Source organism: Arabidopsis thaliana (genome assembly GCF_000001735.4).
Source record: "Arabidopsis thaliana chromosome 1 sequence".
NCBI lineage: Eukaryota > Viridiplantae > Streptophyta > Magnoliopsida > Brassicales > Brassicaceae > Arabidopsis > Arabidopsis thaliana.
The window spans coordinates 16,027,804-16,041,239 of record NC_003070.9 but is presented as its reverse complement, the minus strand read 5'-3'; the positions used below and the strand labels follow the sequence as shown (position 1 = coordinate 16,041,239).

At 36.1% G+C, this 13,436-nt stretch overlaps 1 protein-coding gene and 2 pseudogenes across 3 annotated transcripts; 1 reads left to right on the top strand and 2 right to left on the bottom strand.

Annotated features, from left to right (window-relative positions):
• Positions 1–2,784: 2,784 nt before the first annotated feature.
• On the bottom strand, positions 2,785–3,634 carry AT1G42615 (TATA box-binding protein associated factor RNA polymerase I subunit B; the record flags this gene model as incomplete). The annotated part of the gene is made up of 4 exons (NM_001333204.1): positions 2,785–2,826; positions 2,855–2,911; positions 3,113–3,276; positions 3,469–3,634. Coding segments are annotated over 4 exons (429 nt in total), but the record flags the coding sequence as incomplete, so codon positions are not given.
• A 738-nt stretch (positions 3,635–4,372) lies between these two features.
• On the bottom strand, positions 4,373–5,395 carry AT1G42655 (annotated as a pseudogene; the record flags this gene model as incomplete). Its single annotated transcript has 1 exon — positions 4,373–5,395.
• Positions 5,396–7,217: 1,822 nt separating this feature from the next.
• On the top strand, positions 7,218–13,049 carry AT1G42650 (annotated as a pseudogene; the record flags this gene model as incomplete). The annotated part of the gene is made up of 1 exon: positions 7,218–13,049.
• Positions 13,050–13,436: the final 387 nt, after the last annotated feature.

Below are 13,436 nucleotides of genomic sequence, written 5' to 3'. Positions count from 1 at the left end.
TTTTCCCTAACAGACGCTCAAAGAACTTAGTCCTATTTTTCTTGTCTTTAATAATGATTAGCTTCTCTTTGGCAGCGTGATCCTTCTCTTTTATCTCCCATATACTTTGTATCTCCTTCAAAGCATTGGTTTCTTCACCTTCTACCGGACTTAGCTTGGCTTTGCCTTTGGCTTTGGCTGCGGCTTTTGCCGCCTTAACACCAATGGGACGAGCTTCCTTGTCTTCAACGCCAACAGGTTCAGAGTCAGCTTCACATTTTCTTCTCTTTGCTTTCCCATGAGTAGACTGAGCAATCCACTTTTGATCATATCTACGCTCCCTCCAAGCATGCTCACAAGTAAACTTGCAGCCATAATCTTTTGAGAAGATCTGATGTGCCAAAGACACCACATCATCATCATTTTGACCACTTGTTTGTTGTTTGCTAGCAGCCAAGTAGCTCCCTACAAACTTGTTCACAGCGTCATTCACTTTTGACCACCTTTGTTTACAGCATATGTGGCCTCTCTTTTCCACACCTTTGAGCTTGGGACTTGAGTTGTAGTAGACTGCTATACGTTCCCAGAAAGCTGCCCCCTTTTGCTCATTGCCCACCACCGGATCCTTGGAAGTGTTCAGCCACCCACTTATGAGAACAACATCTTCAGTTGATGACCAATTCCTCCTTGGTTTCTTGGCTTTCTTCCCTTTTTTCCCTTTCTTCCCAGCAATTGGTAGTTCATCTTCACTTGGATCATCATCAGACCACTCAGTGCTATACACAGGGACATTTGCTGATCCAAGTTCAAAGCATTCATATGGATTTGGTGGGAGAATGTGACTGTCATCTTGACTGTTCAAAAGGTTTATAAAGCTTGAAGTATGATGATATGGATTTGGTGAATCCATATCTTTGTTTCAGGTTTTGTGTTTTAAAAATCAAAGGTTACGGTTTTGTGTTTTAAAAATCAAAGGTTACGGTTTTGTGTTTTAAAGGCAAATTATGGCTTTGTTAGACAGCTCACAATCAATGCCACACTAAATACTATTGATTTAAATTAGCCTACCAAGCAATCATCACAGTTTTACAGTTTTAAATGCTATAAGAACTAGCATTTGACGTTTACCTACAAGAGCAATTGACGTTTACCTAACAACAGTTTTATATCAACCAAGAAGCATTTATCACAGTAAATAACAGCAAAGCATTGATCACAGCAAATAAATACAAAATGATAAATTACCTTGCATTTGATCTCAAGCTAACAACCACCTTTGCCTTTGGATTATATCCAATCAACAAGCAGCAACCTTTGTTGCAAATCCTCCAAATAACCTCAGATAAAATATAGAAACAAAACTTTACTAAAACGATCTATGCTGCAACCACTACATATATTAAGTATCAAATTTTTAGCCTTCATAACAGAAACTCCGAAGCAAAAACATCAAACAAAAACCTAAAATGAACTATGCTTACCTCCAGATCATGAGGAGAAACCGTACTGCTGAAAACCAATTAACCGTACAGGAGCAAATTCACCAACAAAATCTCTCCAACAACCAAACAGAATCAAAGCCAACGCTTTAGACTCATTATCACCCTTATCATACACATTCTTTACTCGTGTAAGCAATTCCAAGAACCAACTTGCTGATTCTTCACTCGTGTAAGCAATTCCAAGAACCAAATAAATTGTAAACAGTAATCAATAGCAGATTCTGGTTCTTTGCTCCACTGCTCAAGCTTATCACTAGTCTCTAAGATAGCTTCAACGGCTTTAACTGAAATAACATCACCCAAAAATCAAAACTTTATACTTTCATACTCTCAGAGAAGACAACAAGAACATACATTCGCCAACTAAAGTAAAGTAAAGCAACCTACTTAATCATGTATCGGACTATCAGAGAAAACTGCAAAATTTAGAGGTTTGCTTAATGTGAAAAAACAAGAGGAGCTGAAATTTAAAAATTTCTAGGAACTATGAAGTTGAAAAGCCGAAGTATTTGAAGGACCTGGGTTTTTAGAACGAAGAGATTTCTCGAGCTTGATGCTGCATTCCATGGCGGAACGAAGAGAATCGATTTGAAATCAATCGTCTTTGGTGTCTCTGTCGTCGGCGAAGAAGAAGAAGAGAGAGAGAGAAGAAAAAAAAAATAAGCGTGTAGGTTTTTTTTTTGGTTTTGTCAATCAGTTTATCCAATTAAATGAGGCCACGTATGAGTTTCTATTGGGTCGCGAAAAACCCAATTTTAGGAACGATCGTAAATGGATTCAACTGTTTTTCTATCATCTGGGCCCATTTTAACATAGAAACCCATCTAAGAAATCTACTAAAAACCCTTACTAGACTTGCTCTTAGGTCTAAAAACAATATATATAAAACCCTAAAAACGTCCAGGGACTAATAATGCAAATAGGAAAGTCTTCTGGGGCAAATTTCCTCTTTTGTAAACTTGAAAGCGTCATGGACTTCTGCTGGGCCGAAACTGGTGTCGATCGACACCAAGAGTGTGTCGATCGACACTCCTCGCTGATTCCTGAACCAAAATCGTCCTTAGCTCTTTTCCTTAACTTTTGCTCCAAAATGTCTCCTTATCTCCATTATTGTCCCACTGCATAGAATACCTGAAAAGACACTAAAAAGACTCGAGAAATAACATAAAGACTCAAAATCGTATACCTAAAACATAGATAAAATCGGTGAAAATCGGGTTATATCAGTTTCTACAAACACAAACATAGATAGACAAATGAACAGACATTTACAACCGCAAAAAAGTCGAATGGAAGTAATTACCTCTGGTTTAGGAAGGTCATCCTGAATATGTATGTTCCCCTCCTAAAAACATATACAAATGTGTTTTTACCTGCTCTATTCCATGTACAGTAGAGATAGATGAAGTTCCGACTGATGGATGAAGTACCTACAAACAAAAACCATAGACAGGAAAATAGAAAGAGAGTTAAAACTGAAAAACACATGACTAGAAAGGATCATATCTGTATATTGCTTTCACCGGACACACAGCTGATCACTCTCCCATTCGCTCTCTAATATCGAGAAAACAAGACAAATATAGAAGCTTTACTTCTTGTGCCTATCTCACAATATATGTGGGTGGAACCGGTGCTCCCGCTTGGTGACAAGCAAGGAAAGATATCACCAAAGAACTCGATAAAGGCATAGTCATTTTAAGCATACTAAACCATATCGTCACTGCTCTTTTACCATCTAAGTTACACGGCTCAGCTTTGTGTGTTTTAGGCCTCTTAGTATCTTTTACTTCACCTGCAATGCAAGACACCAAAAAGAGTGAAACTTAGTAACAAATAGAATCACACCAAACAACACAATATTGTCAAAAGATTTCTACCATCTTCAGATTGAAGTTCGGATTCACGAATGGCTTTATCAGCCCAATCATCGTCATAACCACCAGAGAGAGAGCCATGTAACGTAAAGAGATAGGTCCAACCAAACCAATAATCAAAGGAGTGACATTAAACTTGTCAACCAAAGCATCACACTGATAAGTAATCATCATCAGAAAAGCTTTATCATATCTATCTCTTGTTTCATCGTAATAATCCTCATAACTCAAAGTCTCTGCTCCAAAATCCACAGGATTTGTTGGCTCTTTATCAAACTTTCAAATACTTGGAAAGAATTACAATTATTTTAGAGATTAGGCTAGTTTTTTTATGTTTGTGGATGGTATATTCATGAGACAACAAGAGTAGCTGTTCAATATCGATTCAAAAGAGGCAAATATGTCATAGGTGTTCAAAATCAATTAAAATCACAAATTCACGAATCAATTCAAAAATTGAACGCCATTAGACAACAGTAAACAACAACGGTGAAGAAGAACACCATTAAGCAACAGTACTCGTCTAATTTCGTCAACAAAATTAGTGAAGAAGAAGATGAAGAAATTGGAAATTTCTGGAGAAATATATCGATTTAATAACTGACTGAAGATCAAACCTATGAAGCCTCGTCGGAAATGCAGATCGGAGCTCAAAGCTTTGTCGGAAATGTCCTCGAGCTCGAGCACGAAGCCTTCGTCGATGGTCGTCGGGCTCGTCAATGGTCATCGCGTTGGAAGCGTGAGCTGGAGATCTATTTTCAATTTATTTTCTTTTAATTATATTATTCGTTGTTTAAAAATTGAAAATAAATGAGAATGCTATACATATGTCACAAAAATATTTAGATGCTCATTATGTCCCAAAAACATCATTTAATGCCATTTGAGGCAATTTCTCAAAAATAATTAAAAATTCGACCATGTTTAAGGAAATAAATAAAATCATAAAACCAAAACAACATTAAAATAAAAATTAAATAACGTAAATGCTAAAAAACATAATTAAAATCTAAGAATCAATGTTTCCATCATGGGTTAGAAAATCATCGAGTTCCATATGAGTGGTATCATCTTCGCCTTTTTCGTACACAAGATTTGTCTCTGTGTTCTTTCCATCTTGTTTCAATGATTGTTTGTAAAGCTCAACAAGATACTTTGGTATACGACATGTGTGAAACCAATGACCATTTCCTCCACAACGGTCACATACATTGGTCACATTTCCATTGGGTTTTTTCATGTTTGTTATCATCCTTCCTTTCCTACTTTCGGTGAGAATTTGTGTTCTTAAAAGAAACACTTCGACCTCGACCTCGACCAAAGCCACGTACATATCCATGTCCATGTCCATCTCCACGTCCACGTCCACGTCCACGTCCATGACCACAACCACTATGGTAACTTTTTTTTGTCATGGTGGGATGTCACATTTCCTTCCAGGAATGGAGTGGAACCGGTTTGACTTGATACATGGTTCTGCATTAGCAACTTATTATTCTTCTCCGCTAGAAGAAGGGAGGATATGAGCTCATAATACTTCTTGTATCATTTTTCACGATATTGTGTTTGTAAGACAATATTATTCGCGTGAAAGGTGGTGTTTGTCTTTCCGAACATTTATGCATCAATGACCTTTTCCCCATACAACTTCAGCTTAGAAGTGATCTTAAACATCGCTGAGTTGTATTCAGCTACAAACTTAAAGTTCTCTAGTCTCAAATGCAGCCAATCAAAACGAGCTTTGGGTAATACCCCCGTTTTTTGGTGATCAAACATGTCCTTGAAATCTTTCCAAAGAATCTCAGGATCTTTCACGGTTAAGTATTCATTCTTAAGGTCTTCATGAAGCTAATGGCGAAGGAAAATCATAGCCTTTGCTTTGATTTGGCTGCTTGCTTCACTTCCTTCGATAATTGTATCCCCAAGTTCCTCAAAAATTAGGTGCATCTCAACATCCAATACCCAAGATAAATAATTCTTCCCAGAAATATCAAGGGCCTCAAACGCAACTCTCGTGAGATTTGGCATTTTGTTGAATATATAGAAGTGTGATTAAATAATCGATGATTTCGCAAAAATAAATCAATATACTATATGTGATTAAACAAAAGTAATAATCGGTACTTAAAATAACATCAACATATGATTAGCTACAAAGAATTAAATAAAAACAGCAACATACATTTCACAACTAAGCATGAATTAGCGAATCATATATTAACATAACAAACCAGAAACAACGAGAACAATGATATCTAATTAATTTTGCCAAAAGTTTTTAAACGGGGAACATAAACCAAAGAACTAAGTCAACAAAATATCCTAATAATAAATATGTAGTTCTGATGTGTGACGATAATCAAACGGTGATGCATAGAAGAGATAACAATAAAATAATATATTATCTCTAATCGAATAGTGCAGTCAACCGATCTCGTCATATTGAATCCATATGCAATAATATACTAATCAATCTAATTAAACCAAATAACTATAATCGATAATTCAAAGCAATGATAAAAATTCAATCGACTATACCAAATCAAAGAAGGTAAACTGAATAAATATTAAAACATTTGTCGAAGTATGGATTTAATGTTTTCAAAACAGAGAATATAACAAACTCAATTATAAAGCAGTATAAATTTTAGAATGATACTTGGATGTGATAAGGTCCCATCACTAACATACGATGGCAAAATTTTATGTTAGCTTGCTTGGCAAGGGCTTCGTGCTGATAACGTGTTGTAAAACTAGGTTATAAATTGTTGTTGTGTATTATTCATAAGTAAGTAGAAGATATATATAGGAGATACATATTAGGGTAACAAAGTAATTTAAAGACTTCTAGAATATGCTAATGGGCTCTAAATGGGCATCCATATAATATCTATTATTCATAACACTTTCGGCTTTGTTGCTAAAGTATGAATTTTGGAGAATGTATAATATTACAAAACGGTCATATAAACACTTTTATTAATTATGTCATCTTCCTTACGATAAATAAAAATAAAAATATGAACACTTTTGTTAGTTATGTCATCCTCCTTATATCACAGAGTTTTTATTTAATTTAAATAATTGCAAATATTATAAAAAACATATTAAATAATTATTGGGAGAAATGAAATGACCATCAAAAGTTTTGAGATGATGATCAATTTGGTATATATTCGGTTATTTTCCTTTGAGTTTTTTGTTTAGGATATTTTAAGATATTTTCAGTTATTTTCAAATATTTATTATTATTTATCTATTATCAAGTATTTTTAATTATTTAGTCTACAATAACTAAATTTTTTAAAAATATAATTATATTTTGGATAATATTTCAGTTTGACACCGATTGACCTTCAGTTTTTTCGGTTATAGAATGTAGTATCCATTTAGATATTTTCAAATTTTTGGTTTGATTCTGTTCAATATTTTTTGCTTCGATTCCGGTTTTGTACATTAAGTTCGGTTTATTTGCCAAATCCGATTTATTAATGGGCCGATTAATGGGCGTAAAAACAAATAAGGGTTGGGCTGTTGTATTGAATAGTACTATGTATATAAAAAAAGGAGTGGGTTAAGTCGACTTCCCACTTTAGAGCCAACTTGTTTGTGACTCTCAAATTTCTCCTTCTCTTGCTTTTTAATTGTGCGGGGGAAAAACTTACGACAAGCTAATCTAGGCGACGGCGAATTCAATTTCTGGTAAGAAAAGTTCAATTTCTGGTAAGAAAGTTCAATTGTAGGTTTGTGAGATCGCTTAAAAATATCTGACGTTGTATGTATTTTCGCTTGAAGCCCCTGTCTTTGAGTTTTAGTTTTTAGAGGAGGGCCATGGTGTGGTGTAAGCATTGTGCGAAGAATGTTCCCGGAATTTGCCCCTTCGACGGTGGTTGGTAAGTGTTTTCGAGATTTTTAAACTCTTGCGGTTATGATTCTACCAGCTCCGACTTACGAATGATGAGCTTGTAGGGCATGTGATTTATGTGGGAGGATTTTGGAAAACTTTAATTTTTCTAATGATGTTACCTTCGTTAAGAATGCCGCTTGACAGGTATGTATACTCCAGAGAGTTTCTTCACTATGATGCTATATCTTTTTTTCGTGCCCTTTGAAAATATTTCTTTTGCCTGTAGAGCCAAGCGTCAGATAACATAGTGACGAGTGTTCAGAGTGGGCATTCAAACTCACGTGATAGGAGAAGGAGAATATGTATATAGAGATGACTTTGCTTTTTTTTTTTCAAATATCATTCCTTTTGTTCATTTGGCTCATCTTTTGTTTTGGCAGCTATAGATGAGTTAAGGAATTTGAAAGATTCCTTGAGAATTGGTGATGAGAGAGATGATGTGGTTGATATGGCTGTTGTATTCTATGAAGTATGTTTAATTTTTTTACATATCGTCTCAGTATTAATCAATCAGTCAAGATTCTTACACCGTCTTAGTTTCTGAAGGCGGCAATGGACCAAAACTTCACCAAAGGATGCAGAGCTGAACTTGTACAGTCTTCTTGTCTCTACTTGACTTGCAGGTTAGAATCTTAGTAATCCTACTTACAGATTTCTTTCCCTCGTATATGTTACGAGTGATGCGTTATATCGTTGTATGTTAACCAATGTACTTTTTTTACCCATAGGGAAATGAAAATTTTGCTTCTTCTTATTGATTTTTCAAGCTACCTTCGAGTTTGTGTGTAAGATGAATTGTTTTTATTTCCATTCTCTCTATTTGACAGCCTAATTATCTTTTAAGTCTACTACAGAGTCGAGTAATGCTGGTATTGGTTTCATGTCTAGTTACGAGTTAGGTTTCGTGTACTTGCAACTCTGTGAAATGTTGTACCTTGTGCAAAACACGAACTATGAGGAGCTTGTTGATCCTTCAATCTTCATTCTTCATTCCTCCATTCACAAACAGTAAGCATGTCGTCTTTTGGCTTCCATTCTTTTTTTTTATTGGGTTGATGCAGAACATTCTATTTTTTTATTAGTTGGTCTGAACATTCTATATCAAATTCTTGTTTCATTATACACTTGCAGGCATATTGAAAGGTGCACACGCTAAAGCAAAAGATGTCGTGATCACGGTTAAAAAATTAGGGGATATTAGGCAGAAGGACACTTTTTTGAGTTTCAATTATGCAAAGGAGCACTTGGAAGGGAGTATGCACTTTTTTAAGTTTTTTTACCATAAGCCCCACCAAAATAGGTTAACCATAATTAATTTCATGTGGTTGAGGAATTAAATAATATTTTTAACAGTCTTTCTGAAGTAAAACGACCCGACCAAACCTTCATCTCTTTGACCTAAGCGTGAAATTATTCCGGCGAATCCTTCATGATTTTAACAGTCTTTGTTGAAATTAACCTTTGTTTCCTCGGTTAGCAATCCTTAATTCATCGCCCAGTAAATCAGACTCATTTCCTAGTTTGCAATCCGACATTCAAATCCTTCGATATTACTTTTCACTTCTTTCAGAAAAAATGACAGGTAATCGACTATGTTTTTCTTTGTTCTTTTACCAGTTACAGTTATTTGAACGTTTAATCCATTGTTGTTCCAAAATTTTCTTACAAATCATCCCTTTGATTTCAAGCGCAGTTGAAGATGATACAAATGACCTCGACACTCGTCTCCCTCCACGGCATTTCGCAACTGACCGTTACCCTGATGCTCGTCTCAATATCTACTCCAGACCCGACATTCTCACTGTAATATGTGACGTCTTGAAAGGTTCCAAGGAGATGGAAACCATCATAGACTCTTGTTTTGGGTCTTTGTTTAGTTTAAGGGTTAGCGAATGTCCAATCTCCGGCAAACTAGTTCATGCTTTGTTATGTAGACAGTTAGTTACCAAGCAGAAATACGAAATGTGGACTGTTTTTGGTGGACAGCCTCTTAGATTCTCTTTAGTTGAGTTTGGTTCTGTAACTGGTTTGCCGTGTGGTGAATTTCCGGAGGAGTATGAACCTGACTTCTTCCCTAGACGTGAGAATGGGACGAATGATTACTGGAATGTTTTGATTGGGGAAGATAAGAATGCAACACTAGCTGATGTTTCCTCTAAGTTCCAAGCTTTAAAAGGGATTGAGAACCCTTTAAAACTCCCCCTGGCTCTGCTTTTGATTGTTGATGGAGTTCTTATTGCTAATAACCAGACTCATCGTCCAACTTTCAAGTATGTTAAGATGTTAGAGGACATTGACTCATTCCTTGCTTTCCCATGGGGGAGAGAATCTTTTTTGAAGACTATTCAGATCATGAGGCATGTTAGAAACAAACCTTCAATGGCTGATTCTAAGAGATAGAGGTCTCGTCTTGGAATCAAGCTAGAAGATCCCATCCAACAATTCACAAATCAGATGCAACAGCAAAGTATAGCTATTTATGGCTTTCCCTTAGCCCTGCACCTTCTTGCTTATAGGAACATTTCTGGTCTACTGGACAAATTCCTGGTTCTGCAGATGAGAGAACCTTTTTGGAATGACATTCAATTGGGATACCGAAAAACAATCTTTCTATCAACGATGTTCATCTCCTTGAACGTGTTCCTGATGTAAGTAATTGTAATCATTGTTGTTGTACCTTTTCTTTCATGTGCTTTCATGACATTTTTAGTAGGTCTAATTTTCTGAGTTTGTTTCTTCAGATGACTGTTATCCCTATGCTGTCTGTAAACACCAATGAGGATGGTTGGGGTGAGTGGGATGATGAAGTGAGAGACAAGAAGGTTCTTTATTTGATTAAACAGATAAGCAAATGCCATAATTTCACCAAAAAGGAGTGGCCTGGTGGTTATGCTGATCTACCGCTCATTTATGTCAATGAAAAGGAGCCTGTAGTACAACACAAGAAATATATAGTTATCAGGAAAAAGAAACTTTCGCCAACTTCTTCTTCTAAAAGAACTCCATCAAAAACAAAAGTTAGTACATCCACGCGAGGCTGGAAGCGTAAGTTAGAATTGGTTGATGATGATGAAGCAGAAGATAATGATGATGAAGCAACAGATAAGGCTAATGAAGGAGAAGACATTAAATTGTGGGTGAAGTCTCAGTTTTCTTCTATAAGACATGAATTTACGGAGAGTGTTAAGAAGTTAAGATCTGAGAATCTAAATCTTCTGAAAAAGATCAGGCTCCTGCAATCTTACAGGTCCAGGCCGGCTACTCATCATCCGTTCAAGAAAGTACGCATCCAAACAAACCTCTGCACAGTCTCTCAATCTCCTGTCAACACTGGTGTAGAGGCGACAAACATCATAACTCCCCCTTCACCACCATTAACGTCATTGGAAGGGGGGTCAATGTTTCGATGCATGCTGGAGACGAAACAGTCTCAGAAAATTCCGATAATATTGTTGATGATCAGTTATGGAAAAAGATATCCATGGAGACCTGCAAGGATTCAGTTTGTTCCCCACAGAAGCATCTGGTAATTGTTATGAAGTTCTTTCATATTTTGTTCCCCACATAATGTTGGTCATATATTATGTGCATATGCCTTTTCAGGATGAAACTCCATCAGTTATATTACCCAAATTTATATCTGCTAATAGCACCGAGCTCCCTCCCTCTGATCAACCAATCTATGATACTGAGTCTAAATCTTGAGACGAGGTAAATTTTTCAATATCGGTTTCAAGTCCATAATATGTAACTATTATATACCTAACTACATTTGCATTTTACCTTAGCATCTGCCTTCTCCTCGACCTCCTGCTGTTTTCGATACCGCAACGAAACCATCTCCTAATGATGTTACCGAGGTTTTCTTCGACCTCCTTCTGTTTTCATTTTACTTTGAGTTTCTTAGAATGGATGTTACTCATATGCTAATGTTATACATCTTCTATCTTATCTAGGAGATTAAGAGTTCAGACTTGTCCTTGGCTGAAAATGTAGACACATTGCTTGACACAGTGTGCAAGAATATAAGTTCTTCAGTTGCTGCATCCGATGAGGTCAGGAAAGAGAGTCTTGAATTTATATAATGGGAACCACCCATCAACCCACAGGTAACATTATCATCCATTATCCACGTGGACTACGTATTTTATATGGATTCTTAATTGTGGATATAATTAACTTCGTGGATAACTCACTTTATACCCTCTTTCCCTTGTAGGATGATAAAAAAGAAGATGATCAAAAAGACAATGATCATAAAGAAGATAATGAAATTGAAAACGATGATGAAGAGGTAGAATTTTCTGCTGCTCATTTGGAATGGTGGTTTATTTATGGCATTCTCAAAATATTAAATTTCATTTATAACATCTTAGGATGTTCCCGCCAATAGTGGAGCTTATGTTGAAGTCAGTGATTCATCACCTGCAAGGGAACAGTTGTCAACCGCTTTCACTTAAAAAGAAGCCCAACTTGTTTTGTTTTGCAAAAAAAACCCAAATGATCAAAAAGACGATGATCATAAAGAAGATGATGAAATTGAAAACGATGATGAAGAGGTAGAATTTTCTGCTGCTCATTTGGAATGGTGGTTTATTTATGGCATTCTCAAAATATTAAATTTCATTTATAACATCTTAGGATGTTCCCGCCAATAGTGGAGCTTATGTTGAAGTCAGTGATTCATCACCTGCAACGGAACAGTTGTCAACCGCTTTCACTTAAAAAGAAGCCCAACTTGTTTTGTTTTTGCAAAAAAAAAACCCAAATGCTCCCCCCACGGATCAGATTGATTTGTTTCCTACTTTGGACAAAACAAATTTCAAAGATTTCATTGACACCCTTTAGAAGGAGCCTCATAAGTAATTTGATTACCCTTTTAACTTTTCTCTATCTGTTGATGCTTTATCGAAAAACTAAAATTACTTAATAATTTCAGGGAACACATCACTCGTGGTGATATTGTGATATCCCACAGATTTTTGCTCCAGCTTGCACAGCCGACCAATTGGGTTGATACCATGGTAAAACAAACTTCTATTAACTCATTTTAGTTCATGCGGATCAATATGCTACTTACATGATTCATGCTAAACAACTTGCAGCACATGGAGGTACTAGGAAGTTTCCTTAATGAATGGCACAAATTGACACTCTCTAAAGAACGCGCAGTCATTATCAAACCTTGGTTGGGCAATTATCTACAAGGAAAATACCGTTCCTTTCAATCTGCAAAAAATAAGTTGCGCGTCCAATGGAATAACCAGTTCAAGCGGACCATTCCTGGTTCTCCATCAGTTTGGTTGAAGAAATTGACCTCATCGTGATGCCAATGATTTGGAAAAACCAGCATTGGGTCGGGCTGACAATCAACTTAGGAAATTGGTGTGTTTACAGTCTGGCAACAACACGGCCAAATACATCGAAGGCTTACGACTAGCTGCTCTAGTTGGCCCCTCTGTTCAAGCTCTGAATATGCTTGGCCAAGCCGCAGTACATTACTTACATTCTTATTTTGCTTTTGGTATTTTTTTATGTTCTTTGCGGTAATCCAGAGGATGGTAGAATAATACTAAAAAAGTATTTGGAGATGTTTAATAATTTTCAGGAAGCTGTTAATTGCGTCGAGCAGGTCATGACTCAGATACAAGACATGGCTCCAACAGGACAGCAATTATACCAGGGGTACAGGATTTTAAACTCTATCCCAGATTGTCATTTACTACATTTTGAGAGTTTGGATGTTTGCCCCGAGTGCTTTGTCCTCACTTATTTGTTTAAGATCCGTGTTTTGTGTTAGATCAATTTTCAGTTTGTTGGAAATTCGCTCTGTGTCAAGCTGTTAATCAATAACGAAAAAATGTTAGAACATCATTTTCTACCGTTTGTATTATGTATGATTTTGTTGATTTGTATTCTTGGACTACTTCAATATTCATGGATTTGTCACTAGTGGGTTTGTATACTTTAGTCCATAATTTTACTTTTAATGAATGGATTTGTCACAAGTGGATAGGTTTCCATGGATTCTGAATAACGGAATTTAAGTATCCGGTAATTATTCTCTATATTAAAACTCTGCGTCTAAGTATTTGTCTCCATCATACCAATCGAATCAACCATAAATACTATCAAAATAATTATTTAGGTATTCGATAATTGTTCTCTATA